This window comes from Rhinolophus hipposideros (assembly GCF_964194185.1).
Source record: "Rhinolophus hipposideros genome assembly, chromosome: 9".
Taxonomy (NCBI): domain Eukaryota; kingdom Metazoa; phylum Chordata; class Mammalia; order Chiroptera; family Rhinolophidae; genus Rhinolophus; species Rhinolophus hipposideros.
This window is the reverse complement of record NC_138055.1, coordinates 40,704,013-40,721,457: the sequence shown is the minus strand read 5'-3', so window position 1 is coordinate 40,721,457 and position 17,445 is coordinate 40,704,013. Positions and strand designations below refer to the sequence as shown.

The 17,445-nt window shown below is 42.5% G+C and overlaps 1 protein-coding gene across 3 annotated transcripts in view; it reads left to right on the top strand.

Annotated features, from left to right (window-relative positions):
- The window catches only part of IPO8 (importin 8), a 59,860-nt gene extending 56,540 nt beyond the window's left edge, over positions 1-3,320 (top strand). For all 3 annotated transcript variants that reach the window (XM_081059478.1, XM_081059477.1, XM_081059479.1), the window contains one exon: positions 758-3,320. In XM_081059478.1, the coding sequence (XP_080915604.1) occupies positions 758-855 (98 nt within the window). In that variant the 3' untranslated portion in view covers positions 856-3,320. The remainder of the gene's footprint in view (positions 1-757) is intronic.
- Positions 3,321-17,445: the final 14,125 nt, after the last annotated feature.

Sequence of the window (17,445 nt, the reverse complement as noted above, 5' to 3'; positions counted from 1 at the left end):
TTAATCATTCGTGATATCTTAGCTCTGCAAAACACTGTGCATTATGTAATATGTTTCTTTTAATGGTGGTGTCATTCATTTCCTTATCCTATTTGGAGCCAAACGTAAGATGTAAGGCTTGGGATGAGTCTCCCTGAGGGAGAGTTAATCAGCTGGATCACCCTCCTACACATCTTAACCACAGATGGACCAACCACACTTTCTGAGTTCTTGCAAGGACTTTGTGTTTTTAGAAAGACTCCATTTCTATTTGTTGGGCTTTACATGTTGGCGATTTTTCTTGATTATCGATTTTTGAGATAGAGACATTATTTTCTGCAGACATTATTATGGTCACTCCTAGAAAATCAATGGAAAGGATTTTGTAATTACAAAAATATTTTCCTGGGAAACATCACGGAAGAGGCATCTAGAGTTTAGAACCCAGTTTTTGTGCACTGACTTAGATTGTCAGTTCTGCACAGAATCTCCTTTTGGTGCGAGAGGTGGGGGCGTCTTTTCAGGAGTAGAGAATATGGAGCTAGTGGAACTCCACTTGGAGATTTGTTTTCATTTCGCTCATTGTTAGCCAACAGTTTTTCCACGAGAGTAAACACAGCTGCTTACTGAGCTGCATCTGTTAAAGGTGAATGCTCAGTTGGGACCACGAATCACACTCCTTCACAGTGCTGAGTATAGAGACTCTGGCTCCTCTAAGGTTCTTTCTAGCTTTGTCACCTTAAATATTCTTTCTTCCCTTTCTCTCGATAAATACTAGAGGCAAAGAAGAAGATTGAACAACAGGGAGGCTTCACCTTTGAAAACAAAGGAGTCCTCTCTGCATTTAACTTTGGGATGATGCCCAGCAACAATTGAAAGAAGCAACATCCAGTGACCAGGCGTCACCGTGACATTTTGTTTCACCAAGGGATGTGGGGTTCGGGGAGGAGTGCAGGGGGCTGCTCTGGAGCCCTCCTGCTCTGCCAGTCACCTCCTGGCATTGGGCAGCACTTTCACCCACTCTCCCTTCTGCTTTGACCTTTTTCACCCTGAAATATGTATTTTAAGCAGCTACTGTATGTATGAGTTTAACGACAAACAAAATCATTGGACTGAAAAGGACAAATCATATGCTCCAAAGGATGAATGACCAAGGTGATTTTTAGAGGACTGAATTGCACGTCTCAGGTTTTTGCCATGCAGAATCAATGGATTTATGCGGATAACAGTGCCTTCTGTTGTACATGAATTATCTGAAAACATTTTTTTGGAGTGCATTGCAATTTTTTTTTAAAGCATAAAACCTATTTCTAGATATAATGGAAACCTTCGCTACACATTGACTTATTCTGCATTTTACTATGTGAATTTACTGTTAGGCAGTTAGCTACAAGTCACTCTGGTTTCAAAAACACCGCTGCTCCCCTTGCTCAGCCCGCTGCTGGGGACTGTCTTCTGGGGTCGTAAAAGATGCACTGGCTCTGGTTTCTCTCGCTGTTTTGTGGCTTTCCTAAGAAGTGTCTTATTCCCTCTTCCATCATAGTTTTCAGCCCCGAAAGGGTAGTATTTCTTTCGGAGTCAGCAAAGGATGAGTATCAATTTCATTTATAACCTGATAAGTTCAGGATTCAAAAATTTCTTAGCAGCAAGTGGCGAGGACTCTTTAGTCACTGGAATTCATAAGTCCAAGTATATTCTGAGTCATGTACTTAATTATGCAGTTAATTGATAATTATACTAAAGCACATTGAACTTGTAGGAGAAAGGTGCTACATAAGCACGCTGTCGTTCCTCTTGGGGCTTGCATTTTTAATACCATATCATTCCAGCTGTGTTGGACCTGGGTCCAAAGCGTTTTGTAACCATCTTTTTTATCTAGGAAAAAGACCCAAATCTAACTTCTTGCTTTCTCACACATCTGAATTTATTCCTGCCTAATCCATTCTACTTTTTATTATAGTTCAGTTTGGCTTCTTATATTTTTCAAGGATTGGGGCTATTGGTCAACTGCTCTCTTAGATAGTAATGATGGAAGATAACCCATTGAAAATATTGCAGATGGAGGTAACAGCTGTTTCTCTCAGCTGATTTGAGGCCAGAACATGGATCACGGTGTTTTCATTCAGTAAAGTGAAAGTGTATTTTCAAAACTTAATATATTACTCTATGTGATGCAGTTTTCCATTTTTGTGAAATGTTTGCAGCTTATTTTTCCCATTAGTGACTGGAGGAATTTTCTCCAGGTGCTTCCTATATTACCATCTCTTATTAATATCACTCTTTTTAGAATTTCAGGTTATTTACTTAGTTTTCACAGAAGTAGCCTAAGAAGCCATGAGTTTTGGAGCTAAACGATCCTCTGCTTTCCACTGTCTCTCTCTTCCCAAGGCATTGATGTTGAACGTGCCAACTGGTGGTCAGAAGAGAAAGATGGCATTGGGGGAAAGTTTAGATATCTTAAGCTTTGAAACTGTTCTTATTCTTCCCATGTTCCAAATTGTTTAATTTTAACATAAATTATATGCCTTCACACTGGATTGTAAAAGGCATGTGATTTTATTTTTGTGATGTATTGTCTTCTGCAGTATTAAAGGGAAAGACTTGTTAATGTGTATCATCCTATCTTGTTTTTGAAGCCAGGGTAGTTGTATAATTTTATTACCAGCAGTGCTAACCTGAATGTGATCTGGTTACCTTGGAAATGCAGGAACTTACATGAATGTACTGTAAAGTAAAATGCAGACTGATTCCCAAGACCTTGACCTTTTTTGTGTGTAATGTTTTCTGAAATGTGGAGGTGCTTTAGGCAGGTGATTAAAAACTCGTCAGTATGTTTTTCCTGACTTCTGGGGACCTGGAACAAGGTGGCTGGTGCTGGTCTGGGAGGGTAACAAGGGCTCATCAGGACACAGCTAAAGAGTGTGGGGTGTGTTGGGAGCTAGAGTCCATCTCGTAAACCAGGGCTTCCACATGAGTGTGATAGAAGCTCCAAGAAAGCAAAAGCCATTTAACAAACTAGGACCTTGAGGGAAAGGAGAAGGTGCTCAAATTGGAGCCATCTTCGATGGGCCGACATCAAATTAGGAGCCGTCAAAACTGAGCAGAATGGTAAATGCTGGCCTTTTGTTCCTCAAATACTTACCTAGCCTGGCAGTAAACTTTCCCCCACTTCTAATTTATGTTAAGACCATACTGAACCAGTAAATTGTTAATCAGTGAAAATTTCTAAGATAGAAAACAATTATTTTAAATGATGTCATTTAAGTAATACAGTGAATTACATTCCCGTTTTCTGTGTAACAGTTGAGACTGAAAACTGTAATAAATCCATGGAGGAAATCAAGGGAAACTTGGCTTTGTGATCAGAGACCACTGGAGACAGAGAATGAGAGAGTGAGAGAGGGAGTGTGCACGTGTGTACGTGTACCTTACACAGTGATCTTTCCTGCCCTTGTTTTGAGATCAGTGTGCAAGTGCTGACTTGGGTGGGTTTGAAACTTCTTGGGTGGTCCACTTGTGAGTATGGCACAAAAGCAATGAACAAAGGATTGAACTATACTTTAGGAAGAAGCACAAACATGAAGACAACTGTGGCTGACCCTGTAGCCACAAGACAGGCATGTATGCAACAGAAAGTGAGTGGCTGGGCAGCAGGAGAGTCTGGGCCAGACAGCAGTGCTGAGAAAAGGAAGAAAGGGCTGTGTTGTGGAAAAAGGGAGTGCAAGACTGCCATCAAGGGAGGAGGTGAGTGAATGTGCGTGCCCCCTGCAGGGCGCATGAGAGGACGTTCACCTTGTAAATCACCCAACTTGAAAAAAATTTCACAAGTAGATGGGTGCCTCTGAAGGTCTAGAAACTGCAGGCTTCCCAAAGAGTTTGGAATTTACAGGGGGCTAACAGCAACTCAGGCAGGAGTGACCTTATGGATACTTTCCCCTGAGGACCTCCGTGGGCATGAAGGGAAAACCCAGGGAAGTTGGGAAGCTGTGAACTCACGGCAAGGCCTCATGGCACCTTTCAGCTGTGGCCCAGTGTCCCACACAATGCTCTTTTTACTTTTTAGAGTGACCCATCATTCCTACTGCCCAGTGAGTGAGGACAGTACCCTTATTTCTCTTCCTTTGCAGTCATTCTCTCCTGGGAACTTGTGCAGCTTGATCCTCACATATGCTGATTTCCAGACAGTCTGATTCCACTGGTCTTATCTCTCCTTACATATGTCAATGAATTAGAATTCCTGTAAAGTGAATAATTTCTCTGGCCTTGGAATTGGTGTCTTCCTCTCTTTTTCATATCTCTTGTGTTTGTTTTATTGTGTTGCACCTTGAATTGCTCATGCCATTGATTATATGAGGTGTAAAAAAACACGGTGAATGTTTAAATTTAAAAAATGTGTTACAGTAAAAGACACATTGCCATTAATCCCCCTCAAAATACTCCCATTTGCTTTGAGCACACTTGTGCCATCGTTCTTGCCACTTTCTGAAGCAGTTCTGCAAGTCCTCTTTTGTGGGTGTCTTTAGTTTCGCTGTCGTGCCTGCCTCAATGTCCTGAGTCAATTCAAAACGTTTGCCTTTCATGGTCACTTTTACTTTGGGGAAGAGCAGCAAGTTGCAGGGTGCCAGATCAGGTGAATAAAGTGGATGAGGACACACTGTCATGTGTTTATTTGACAGAAATTGCTGTACCAGAAGCGATGTGTGACACGGAGCCTTTCCTTTGTGCTCAACGAATACAGTGAATGCTGCTGCCAAGTTCCATCCCATGGGAAGGCAGCGATCTTCAACACAGGAAGCGGTGCATCGACCTTAGTGTGTGACAGGTTTCAACTTGTTTGGTGCAGTCAGTCGGGTGTTAGCTACGGTTGAGAGAAGGTGTGTTTTAAAATGGGCTGTAAGTCATCCTCCATCATGACAACGCTCCACGTCACACATCACTTCTGGTATACGGCAATTTCTGTCAAATAAAAACATTACGATGTCTCTTCATCTACCTTATTCACTGGATCTGGCACCATACAACTTCTGGCTCTTTCCCAAAGTTAAAAAGGTTCGGGTCATCGAGGCAGCCACAACAGCGCAACTAAAGACACTTACAAAAGAGGACTTCCAGCACTGCTTCAGAAAATGGCAAGAATGATGGGATAAGTGTGTTTGAAGCAAGGGGGAGTGTTTTGAGGGGGATTAATGGCAATGTGTCTTTTCGAATAATATATTTTTTTAATTTAAGCATTCACCATAGTTTTTGATCACACCTTGTAAGCATGAGGGCAGAGACTGCTTTCCATAGTATTTTGTACGTGTCTTCTTTATATGCCCTGCACGTGGTCACCAAGCATAGTTAATATGAACAAATGAATGAATGGACATTTGAGGTACTGTCAATGAACTTGGAACTTAGAGGCATCTCAGAGGCCTCAAATAAGATCTTAGAGTCCTGTAGGTTCCTGTGGAGGCACTTAGCTTTTAGGAGACGACATAAATTTGCAGCAGCAGCAGCAGCTGGATAGTGAAGTAGATACATGCCAGTGGAGGTAAGATGTCATCTGTGGATCACTGCAGTCCCTACTGCTCTTCCCATTTCTAAATCCAGTGCACAGGTTTTATGTGCAGCAGCATTCCAGGCAATTGAGTCCTCTTTTTTTCATTCCTCTCTTCCTTTAGTTTCCATGACAGAACCCCTTTTTCCTAACTCCAGCTGCTGCTTTCCCCTTTTGGGTTCATTCTCCTCTACCTAATGTTTAAGAACCTGTTCATTCATTAATCAGGTATTCATTGTGTAGAAAGGTCTCCCGAGATCGATCCTAGGCCCTCTTCTACTGTCTCGGCTCTAGTTCACATCCCTGACCTCTCCTCTGGCATTCACACTTCTAGAACCAATCGCCTCTTCTTGAAGGTCACAGGTATCTCAAACTCCACGCATCCAGGTGGAAATCACGATTTTTACCCTCTGTCTCGAACCCTGCCCTCCCCCAGTGTTTCTCTATTGGTACCAGTCACCCAGGTCTTGATGGATATGTGAGTATCATCCTTGCTGACTCCCACTTCCTCATACCATGTCTCACTATCTCTTCAAAAAATATTTTGAGTCTGTCTATTTCTTTATTAGTGTAGGCCACCACCATGCTTAGCTAGAATATTCTCGTACCCTCAAATCTGAGATCTGACATCTGTTCTTGTGCCCCACCTCACTGCCCTTACCTAGTCACCAAATAGGCAGAATGATTTTTCAAAATGCAGATCTTGATGGTATCACTAACCTGAGAGATTAAGATCCCTCGGTGGCTTTTAGAATACAGATAAAATCACTAACCTAGCCCCAAAGGCCCTGAGTGATTGGTCCTACTTTTGTCTCATCATGTGCTACTTACATAGTACCTTCCAGCTGCCTTTTTCCACTGCCTCCAATTCACTGGTTTCTTATGCCTGGAGGTTCACTGATGCCTTTTTTCTCTTCTTTACTCTTTACCGGATAGATTCTGCTTCACTTTGGAACGTAAGTATTTTCTTAGAGAAGGCTTTCTGCCTTTGGACCCCTACCTATATTAACTTGGAATCATGTGTCCCACTTATAATGAACTAATTGTGTAATACAAGCTTCTTGAGAGCCAGACCAATGTCCTCCTCACTGCTGAAACCTAGCACCTAGCATAGGGCTTCGCTTATCGTGGTTTTGTCATTGGTAGCCTGCGCGATCCAAGTGCCTGCCAAAGGAAGACTGGTAATAGCGAAATTGGAGAAGTTAGTGGGACTTAAAATATCCCATTTGAAGTGGAATTATTTGCCCAATTTTAGTCAAACAATTATATAAAGAAGGTCAATAATTTGGTCTCCCCTTTGGCCTAGTGATATTTAAATATTTGCTTAACATTTATTTGGTAAAGTTAGGGAGAAACTGATTTTTTTTTATTGATAAAATGTGTATACTTCTATTTTCAAAATAAGAAATTTATTGTGTGCATTTATTACAGTTTTCCAAACCAGTTAACCCAGTATTGGTCATTCCCAATAATCGAAACTACAAATTCAATTTCCTAATTTTTAGCTCCCTGCAGCTGCTGACATCAGACAACCCTCAGGTGGGTGGTATGAGAATTGGTGGCATTTTTACATAAAACAAAGTGTTCAACATTGGTAGAAACCAGCAAGAAGTGTTTATTTCTTTATGAAGCTTTTGTCTACTTTGGTGAGGAACAAGAGCAGTTTTCATTTCAGTAGTTAAATGAGAAGTATTTGGAAAGCTTCATTACCTGGGAGCATATTTTCAATGTTTTCCAGTGAGGTCTGAGCACTCCTTACCCCTGGTGTCCAGGCCACTCACCAGCTGACCAGCCTTAATGGGGTTGTGGCTGGGAACCAGAGCCAGATTCTCTGAAGCAGAAACAAGTTACACAAGCAGATTATTTACTCTTTCAGTGTGCCTACATCTGACAGGCTTCCAGGCTCTTACAACCCAGGTTTAAAGACTACGGTATAACCTAAAGCAATTCCAACTGCCAGGCGATGCTGTGTCCTTCCCCGCTCTTCCATGATGCTGTCACCTTATGTTAACCCTCACCAGTGGTTGTCCTTTGGTTAGCTGCTACCTATATTATACCTGTGGTAAGCAGCATAATGACATCCACCCCTCCCTAAAGGTGTTTAAATCCTACTCCCCAGGAGTTGTGAATGTGTAACCTTACATGGCAAAGGGGAATCAAGGTTGCAGATAGAATTCAGTTCGACAATCAGCTGACCTTAAAATACGGAGTGGATTATGGGTTACCAGGTGTGCCCAACTTACTCACAAGGTTCCTTAAAAGTGGAAGAGGGAGGCAGAAAAGGGGTCTGAGTGATGAGATGTGAGAGTTGCTGACCCCAGCATTGCTAGCTTTGAAGGGGGAGGAAAGGGCCACAAGCCAACAGCTATCCTCTAGTAGCTGCAAAAGGCGGGGAAATGGATTCATTCCTGGAGCCTCCAGAAAGGAACGCAGCCCCGCCAGTATCTTGATTTTAACCCAAATGAGACCCATGTAGGACTTCTGACCTCTAGGATGGAAGATAATAAATCTGCATTTTAAGCCATGAGGTTTGTGGTAATTTGTTATAACAGCAATGGAAAACTAATAATCCACAGGCCTGGTGGGGGCAGGTGCAGAAGTCTCAGCTTTGAAGACTGAAGTATTCATTAATATTTTGGGCTGGACCTTTTAATTTCACAATCAAGATCATGTTTTGCAGTATAAATTGATTGTGGGGCTTGTTACTATCCAAGAGTGATCAGAAAATTACTGGGCCTGCTAGAACACTTTTATCTAAAACTGGGAAAACTTTCGCCAGTGGACAAAATTTAAAGAGCAAGTGGAAGGTAAAAATAAATACGCATTTTGATTATATCCCACAGGTTGTGATTGTTTAATGTACCTCTTAATAATAGTACAGTATCTAAACTAATGTAAAATACTGTATTTTTGAATTCAAATATGTTCATTCAGCAAATATCTCTTGGTTCCTGACATTTTCAGAGCCTCCTTTGTGAGCTGTCAGTTCTGTGAGAAACTAAGATTTTTCCGTTAAATTCCTTTTCTGCTTAAGTGATCGAGGGCTGGTGGCTGTTGCTTGCAGCTAAGAAGGCTAAGTGATGTGAGAAACCAACTAGCACTTTTTCATCTAGAGAGTTGTGTGACTGCAAATGGATTATTCTTTGCCCGTGGTCCTCAGCCTCCAAGATGGCCGGCCTTCAGCGATCCTTGAAATCTCTTGGGTTCTTCCCTCTCACATTGTTCCGAGGTTGGACTGTGAGATCACTAGCATACAGGGGAAATTATGATATGTTACTTCCAAGATTAGGTTATAAAAAACTGATTTATATCCTGGGCTCACTTGAGCTCTCCCACTCTCTCGCTCACTCTCTCCATTTGCTCTGGTGTCATGAGCAGCCCTGTGGAGAGACCCGCATGATGAGGAACTGAAGCCTCCCTCCAGTAGACACATAAGTGAATTTAAAAGGTCATGCTTCAGCCCGTGTCAAGTCTTCAGAGACTTCAGGTGTGGCTGACCGCTGCACTACAACCTCATGAGAAACTCTATGTCACACCCAGCTAAGCCACTCCTGGACTCCTGACTCCCAGAAACTGTGTGAGATAGTAAATGATTGTAGTTTTTAGCTGCTACGTTTGGGGACAATTTGTTATGCTACTATGGATAACTAATACACTATTCAGAAAACTCTCCTATACTTTGCAATCTGAATAAAGATAGTACACCCTGCATTGCTAGGAAGACAACCAGTTATTTCTCATACAGGAACACTGGAGAGAGAGCGCTGGCCTCTGACATGAGAAAGAATTAGGTAATCGTTAAGATTCCTCCCCATCCCAAGATTCCACAATAGGTTGAAACTGGAAAGTGAATGTGATAACCGAATTTTCCTAAATTAGTCTAGCTTGTCTACTTTCAAACTAAGCTATATCAAAACCAGATATGACAAAATCTGTAGTTTAGATTTCATTTACAGCTGTTTACAAATGTTAGGGATTTGTTTTCGGGGACTATCATTTTTATTTTTAGTCAACTTTGTTTTTAATGTGCAAAACTTTTTCAAATGAAAAGACATGATCTAATTTATAGGCTTTATTTATATAGACAGGAGACCCCATTTGCCAAATTAATTTTTCACATATTCAGGCATTATCTCTAGTTACACTGACTCCATTGGTCTGCTCTTCTAACTCACGAAATTGAGATAGCTCTTCAATAGATCATTTTAAAGTGCGTGATGAACTTTCATTGCCGTAAAGCTATTTCTGTCTCTTTCAAAAGTATTCACATGCCTGAACATGCCTCTCTGCCTCTTGGGCTCTATTTTTTACCATCTAATGTTTATATTTAACTTGAAAATCTGATTTTCAGAGATGTCTGGGTTTAAAATTGACTGTGGGGTTTAAACACCAGAACAGGATTGCTGGTGTAGTATAATGACATAGGCATTTGCCTCCCCTATGTCTTTTGTTGAGCTTCATTTGATGATGGTTACTTGGTGACACTGTTAATTTTGTTCTGCCAGGTGGAGAACCACTAAATTTGAGTAATGGATTATGCTGTCAATCAAGTTTAAAAAAACCTCTATGAGATTTTGTAATGGAATGAAATTAACATGGTCCAGTGGTACTGACTGTGATTGGCAGTACCTTAGTAATTGAAGAGCTAAAATTTTAAAATGCTGTAAAGTACATTTCTTTATGGTAGATCTATTTTCCGACTGCATGCTTTTATAGGATTGTAAATGTGGTCTTCAGAGTAATCTTTCACTTATGACAGTTTCAAAGCAAAGTTTAAGTATGAAGTTTAAAAGCATTTGATTGTGTGTGTGTGTGTGTGTAGAGAGAGAGAGAGAAAGAGAGAGAGAGAGAGAGAGAGAGAGAGAGAGAGAGAGAGAGAGAGAGAGAGAGAGAGAGAAATAAAGAGACCTCTGCTCTCTTAGGTTCAGTAACTGGGGGCTTGAGAATTAAACTAACAAAAGATAAGTACCAGGAGAGAAGATACACAATTTTTATTAATATTCATGTGCATGGGAATTTCCAGAAAGAAGTGAAACTCATTTAAGTTACATTTCTTTAAGTGGTTCTATTTAGGGGCTTATATATCATTTTAATAAAGGAAAGGTGGTTTGGGCTTCAAGGGATGATAAGTCATGAGAGTGACTAGGAGATATATGGGGGAAACTAATGGAAGATAAAGGTTCTTTTAGTAAGGTCTATTTATTCAAGTTTATGTTGGTGTTGACTGTTTATCTCTGGTGGTAAGAGTTGCCCTTCCCCTGCTGATGGTGGTGGGGCACACCCTCATTAAGGGGAATTTATGCCTGGCTTTCAGATGGATAAAGGGAAGGCAGCGAACTCTTCCTGCAACTCATGATCCTCAATTGCCTTCTGCTCAAAATAATCCGTATGCCAAAGTGGCCTGTTCTGGAGTGACATATCCTGATTCCTGTCAAGTGAGTGCACCTCTGCATAGCTCTGCTTTTTTTTTTGAAAGCTGTAGAAATGTACAGAAGTCACAAGAAATAGAGAAAGAAACTTCATCTCTTAAGGAAAAATATCTAAAAGTCAGAAAGTAATATGGAAGTGAGCTGGACCTTGGCCAGTTTCTGCCTTTGCTCACGTACACTGGATAATCAGGCTGTTGACCTTCCCCCAGGCGCCGACTTCATTCTGTTACCGATACAGGCAGAGGAAGGGTGGTGTTTCTTGTCCCCAGATTTTCAAAAACTATTTTGCCCACACAAATTCTTGAGGGTCTGTAAAACATTCTAAAATTCTTAATTGTTGGTATGGTCTTTCTTACCTTTAAGAACATTTATGGGCCAACATGACTTTTAAAGGTCATGGACACCCACCCATTTTGGCAAGCTTGCATGCTTCATCATCCTCATTTATCTTCCCTTTCAATTTCTAATTTTTTTTTAGATTTCTCTTCATCTTGCTTTGCTCTTGTCTGAAAATTTAGTTTGTATTAGAAACATGCCAAGCTCATCACATCCCTACTAGAGTCTTAGAGATGGAGTGATTCTTCGTCTGGTTTGCTCTGAATATTTTCACTATTAGGTATAAAAGAAGGAAAAGATGGAAGGAAAAGAGTAGACGTGGACAAAAAAAAGTGGATAATGGTATAAATCATGTTGCCATCATTTGGAGAGCTAGGAACAAAGTCAAATCCTTCCAATGAAAACTTCACCTGGCCTACACAGTTCCTAAGGCTCTGACACGAAGGCATGCCATGTGTTGTGTGTATGGCTATAGGGTGGTGGCGCTGGTGGTGGAGGGATGATGAAACTGAAGCCAGAAATGCCATGGTGAAGCAGGGTGAACATTTGTGCCTTCTTACTTTGTACGTCTCTCTACCCCACCCCTGCCTCAATGCCCTGCTTTGTACTGGGCACTTTGTGGCCCTGTTGACACAAAATTAACAATCACACATCATTTGTTAATGCATTTCACTTTTATGAACTTAGAATGAAGTGGAGAGAAAAAGTATGAGAGTTTGTCCATGATGAGCATGCTAGATGAATTCCTGCAGGGTGACTTGAATTTTTAAAATTTTAATATTTTAGACATAAAAAAGTGTATTAGGAGGGTTTCTTCCTTTTGAAGCTAAAGGCTGCTATTAACTTGGTAGCAGTTCAGCAAACTCTGGCCACGCAGCAGCCTACCCGTCTGTCTCCTTGTACCTGCCCCCAAAGAAAGGAGAGTCTGTGAGATGGATCCTTCAGGGACTTTGCTTCACCTTTATGTTTGCACCTCATATCTCCCTGTTTGGTCCCCAAAATATGGCTGGTCAGCCAATGACGAGTAAGATTCCCCACAGAGTGGGGGGACAACTCAAGCCAGGCACAGTCGAGTGGGGACCAACAGGAGAATCTACGGGGTTCATAGAGGTGGGCAGAGCCCCCCACCTTCTCCTGGCTAAGGAGAGCCTCTGCCCCTGTGGCTATATTCCTTCCCACAACCTGCAGGGGAAGTGATTCAATGGTGTGCTCTCCATCTATTCATATGCATGAAGGTTTTGTCCCTTGGGGAAGTCCACACATCCTGAGACTTACGGTGCAGCTGCCTGCAGGCAAGGGTGATTGGCTTGAATCAGTTTCCTATTATGATGTGTGGGATTCACAGATCTTGAGATTGACAAGCTTTATCTCCTTTACTTCCTCACCTAACTAATAAAAGCTAATGCGTAGGCCGGATTAGGTGCCCAGCCCAGTCCTTGAGACTGGGGGTCCCTTAGCCCGGCTTAAACTCTATTCATGGCGATTGTCTTTTCTTAACCCTGTGCTGCCCTCCTCGCTCTCCACAACCCTCGTCATGTGGGACACGACAGCAAACAACTTGAATATAGCAATCGTAGTTATCTTTATTTTTTGTTAACAAAATTACAGGTGAGCTTTGTGGCCTGATGCCTTTTAATGGAGAAAGTTCAAATTAGAAAATAGAGTGGGAGAAGGCGAAAACTCATTTGAATCCAGTCAGGGACTGAGCTGGGTGGAGGCGACCTTGCAGTTTTAGATTCCACTAGTACCAATATGACACCACACATCGTTATTACACTATTATCGACTATATTCCTTATGCTGTACCCTACCTCCCCATCATTACTGTGTAACAACCAATTTGTACTTCTTAATGTCTTCCCCTTTTTCACTCACCCCCAACTCTCCCTCTCATCTGGCAACCATCAATATGTTTTCTGTCTCTGTGACTTTGTTTCTGTTTTGTTTGTTTATCTTGTCCTTCAGATTCCACATATAAATGAAATCACATTGCATCTATCTTTGTCTGAAATACTCTACTGAGCACAGTACCCGCCAGGTCCATCCATGGTACTGCAGATGGCAAGCACCCATTCCCTTCCATAGCCGAGCAATATTCCATTGTATATATGTACCACCTCCCCTTTATCCATTCTTCCATCGACGGACACCCAGGCTGCCCCCACATCTTGGCCATTGTAAACAATGCTGCAATGAATATATGAATGCACGTTTCCCTTGGAGTAGTGTTTCAGTTTCTTCAGTTTCTTCACCCTGAAGTGAGATTACTGGGTCCTTCTTTGTCTCTTATAGCCTTTGTTTTAAAATCTATTTTGTCTGGTATATGTATTGCTACCCCAGCTTTTGTTGTTTTTTCACTTCCATTTTCATGAGATATCTTTTTCTAACGTTTTACTTTCAGTCTGTATGTGTCTTTCAGTCTGAAGTGATTCTTTTGTATGCAGAGTATGTAAAGGGTCTTGTTTTCTTATCCATTCAGCCCTCCTATGTCTTTTGAGTGGAGCATTTAATGCATTTACACTGTAAGTAATTGTTGGTAGATATGTAGCTATTGCCATTTTATTATTCATATTTTTGATCTTTTTTTTTTTTTTCCCCCATCTTAAAAAAGTCCCTCTAAGATTCCTTGTAATACTGGTTTGGTGATGATGAACGCTTTTAGCTTTTTCTTGTCTGGGAAGCTTTTCATCTGTCCTTCGATTCTAAATGATAACTTTGCTGGGTAGAGTAATCTTGATTGTAGGTCCTTGCTTTTCACCTTGAGTATTTTGTACCAGTCCCTTCTGGCCTGCCAAGTTTCTGTTGAGAAATCAGCTGACAATCTTATGGGAGCTTCTTTATAAGTTACTAGTTGCCTTTTTCTTGCTGCTTTTAGGATTCTGTCTTTGTCTTTAATCTTTGTTATTTTAATCCTAATGTGTCTTGGTGTCGACCTCTCTGGGTTCATCTTGTTTGGGACTCTCTGTGCTTCCTGGGCTTATATGTCTACTTCCTTTGCCAGGCTAGGAAAGTTTTCAGTCATTATTTCTTCAAATAGGTTCTCAATCCCTTCTTTCTCCTCTTTCTGGTACCCCTATGATGTGAATGTTGTTGCACTTCATGTTGTCCCACAGGTCTCTTAAACTATCATTTTTTTGTTGGATTCTTTTTTCTTTTTACTGTTCTGATTGGGAGTTTTCTACCTTGTCTTCCAAATTGCCGAGTCAATCTTCTGCTTCATCTAGTTGGCTGGTGATTTTTTCTAGTGCATTCTTCATTTCCGTTATTGTATTCTTTACTTCTGACTGGTTCTTTTTTATGGTTTCTATGTCCTTTTTTAATGCTTGTTATCTCTCTGTTGAAGTTCTCACTAAGTTCCTTGAGCATCCTTGTAACCGTTGTTTTGAACTCTGTCTCTGGTAGATTGCTTGCCTTCGTTTTATTTAGTTCTGTCTCTGGAGTTTTCTCTTGTTCTTTCATTTGGGCCATATTTCTTTGTTTCCTTAGTTTGGCTGCCTCTCTGCTTGTTTCTATGTATTAGGTAGATGTGCTGTGTCTCCCAGTCTTGGCTGGTTGGCCTTATGTAGTAGGTGCCCTGTGGGGCCCTGGCACAGTCTCCCTGGTCACCAGCTCTGGGTGCTCCAGGAGTGTCCCTTGTGTGGGTTATGTGTGCCCTCCTCTTATAGTTGAGCCTTGATTGGTTAGGATTGACCCTCAGGCTGATTGGGGGGTTTGGCCATATCCACAGCTTACAGGCTGCTGTGGAGGGAGGGCTTACCCCACTGAGTGGTGTCATGCAGGGACTCAGCTCCTGCTCCCTGCACAAGAATGCAGGATATGGTGAAGCCAAAAAGGAACACCAACAGAGCCATGGACGGGGAGTCATACCACTATGTTCTCGATGGTGGCTGGGTTGGAGACACAGGAAACAGGAGCTGCAATCTGCCATCTGCTTCTCTGCAACCAACCAACCAATCTTCTAGTGTAGCCATGGCAGTTATATTAGTGGCTAATGGCTAACTGGTTACAGCTGATGGCCAACCAGCCACAGTGGATGGCCATCCAATAACCGAGCCAGCACCCTTCCATGTGAGGCCAAGAGCCTGGAAACTGCTCTCTGGGACTCTGTCCCCACAGTGGTATTTGCCCCATTGGGCTCTGGTGCCTGTTGAGGCCACCCTTTGGTTGTGCCATTTGTGGGACTAATTGGGCTGTTCTCTGCTGTGGTCTGAAGGCAATTTCCAAGTATGTTGGTTCTGGGGCCTCTTGTGAGCGGCTCTGGTGCAGGCCAGGTCACCCACTGCCTGTGACCAGCTAAGCACAATCTGATAAGAGTTACAAAGTGATCCACAGTTGTTCACTGCCTGTGCTAACCGTGGAGGTGTGTGGGAGTGGCCATACTGGGAACCGAGGAAGTCTGCCACCAGTATAGGGCCTGGGGTAGCTCCACAAAATGCTAGGACAACCAGAGGTTTGCTGCTACCTTCTGGATCCCGTAAGGTTCAGCCACTGGTAAAGCCTTATGCAGTACACAAGTTGGGTGAGGTAGCATCTCAAGGAGTCACTAGAGTGGGAAGAGTTGTGTCCACCAGGTTAATGTAGACTCTGTTTTGGTGCCAGTGCTGAATGAAGAGCTACTCATCAAAAGTCTCAGAACACACCAATGCTAGTCACCACCTACCTGAAGCCCGTGGCCTCTGATAGTTTACCCAGAAAGAGTGCAATTAGGCAGGGCTGGCTGCTCTCAGAGAAAATTCCTCTGGTGTTGGGCAAGTTGGGTGGGGCAGGGTCCCAATAAGTTAGCTTGGTGGAGTAATCAGAGCTCATCAGGCCAATCAGATTCAGATTTGGCTTGTGGGGGTGGGCTCATCACAGGAAAGATGGCATCTGCCTGCTGGCTGCACCAGAGGAGAACCCTCACAGGGAAAATGGTGACTGTCCTCCAGTCCTTGCTACAAAGCCACACACATCAGCCTGTCCCCCATATGTCTCCGACACCCCCCCCTAAGTTGCTGTCCCTCCACTGGAGCCCAAGGTGAGTGCCTGCATGTGAGAGAGTCTGTTTATGGGCCTTTTAAGAGGCCGTCTGGGTTTCCCTGAGCCTTCCGTTTCATGCTGATGGTTGTAATCTCCACTGTTTTTCACAGCCAAATGTTTGGGACCTCCTCTTCACAGCACCAGTACTCTTGGCTGGGGAGACTGGTTTGCAGAGAGGATCCCTAACTCCTCCATAGAAAACCCTTTAAAAGGAGCACCTGGGACTCCAGCTGCCCTCCGTCTCACTCAGCCACAATCTCCGCTGTTTTTCACAACCAGAAGTTTGGGGACTTCTCTCCCCAGCACTGGAACCCTGGGCTGGGGAGCCTGGTGTGGCACTGGGAACCCTTGCTCCTTCAGGGGGGACCTCTGCTGCCAAGATATTCCTCCCAATTTTTAATGGTCACACATGGGTATGGGACCAGCCCGTTCCATCTCTGCCCCTTCTACCCGTCTCCAGGGGGCTTCTGTTGTATGTCTGCAATTGTAGGGCTTCGGTTCAGCAAGATTTCAGGAGATTCTTGATAATGGTTGTTTTGTCGGTTAGTGTAATTTTGATGTGGTCTCAAGAGAAGGTAAGCACAGTGCGTTTACCTACTTAGCCATCTTTACCAGAACTCCAGTCTACTTCCTGTTTGCCCTAGGGCAGACCCTTCAGAGCTTTGGCTAATAGATGGGTAGGTCTTTGTTTCCTGAGCACCAATGAGCTATGCGGGTACTGCCTTGCTTTTCTACCTTGCCTTTCAGAGGTTTTCAGTTCAGCTCTTTAATCTCCCACCAGGTACATTTTGGAATTAGTGGAATGCTTTGAAGGAGGAGACCAGCTCTCAGGTTTCCAGTTTTGTCATTTCAGTCCAGAATACCCACTAAAAGCTCTATGAGTTTCTCTGTCTCACTATCAGAGACCCTGTGTCTAGACCAAACCCAGATCCTAAGCCTCTAGCCCACTGATACACAGTGTTCCTTTTCAATAGATAGACTTATATCTTACATTTCTATAATATTTTCTGTAATTATATTTTCAATCATGTGTCCTATTCCATTCTTTTGACTTTTTTCTATGCATATGTAGGATATCCTTTGCCTGTCTTCTATATCTATAATTTTGTCTCTAATTTCTTCAACCTCTTTTTTAAATTTTGGTTT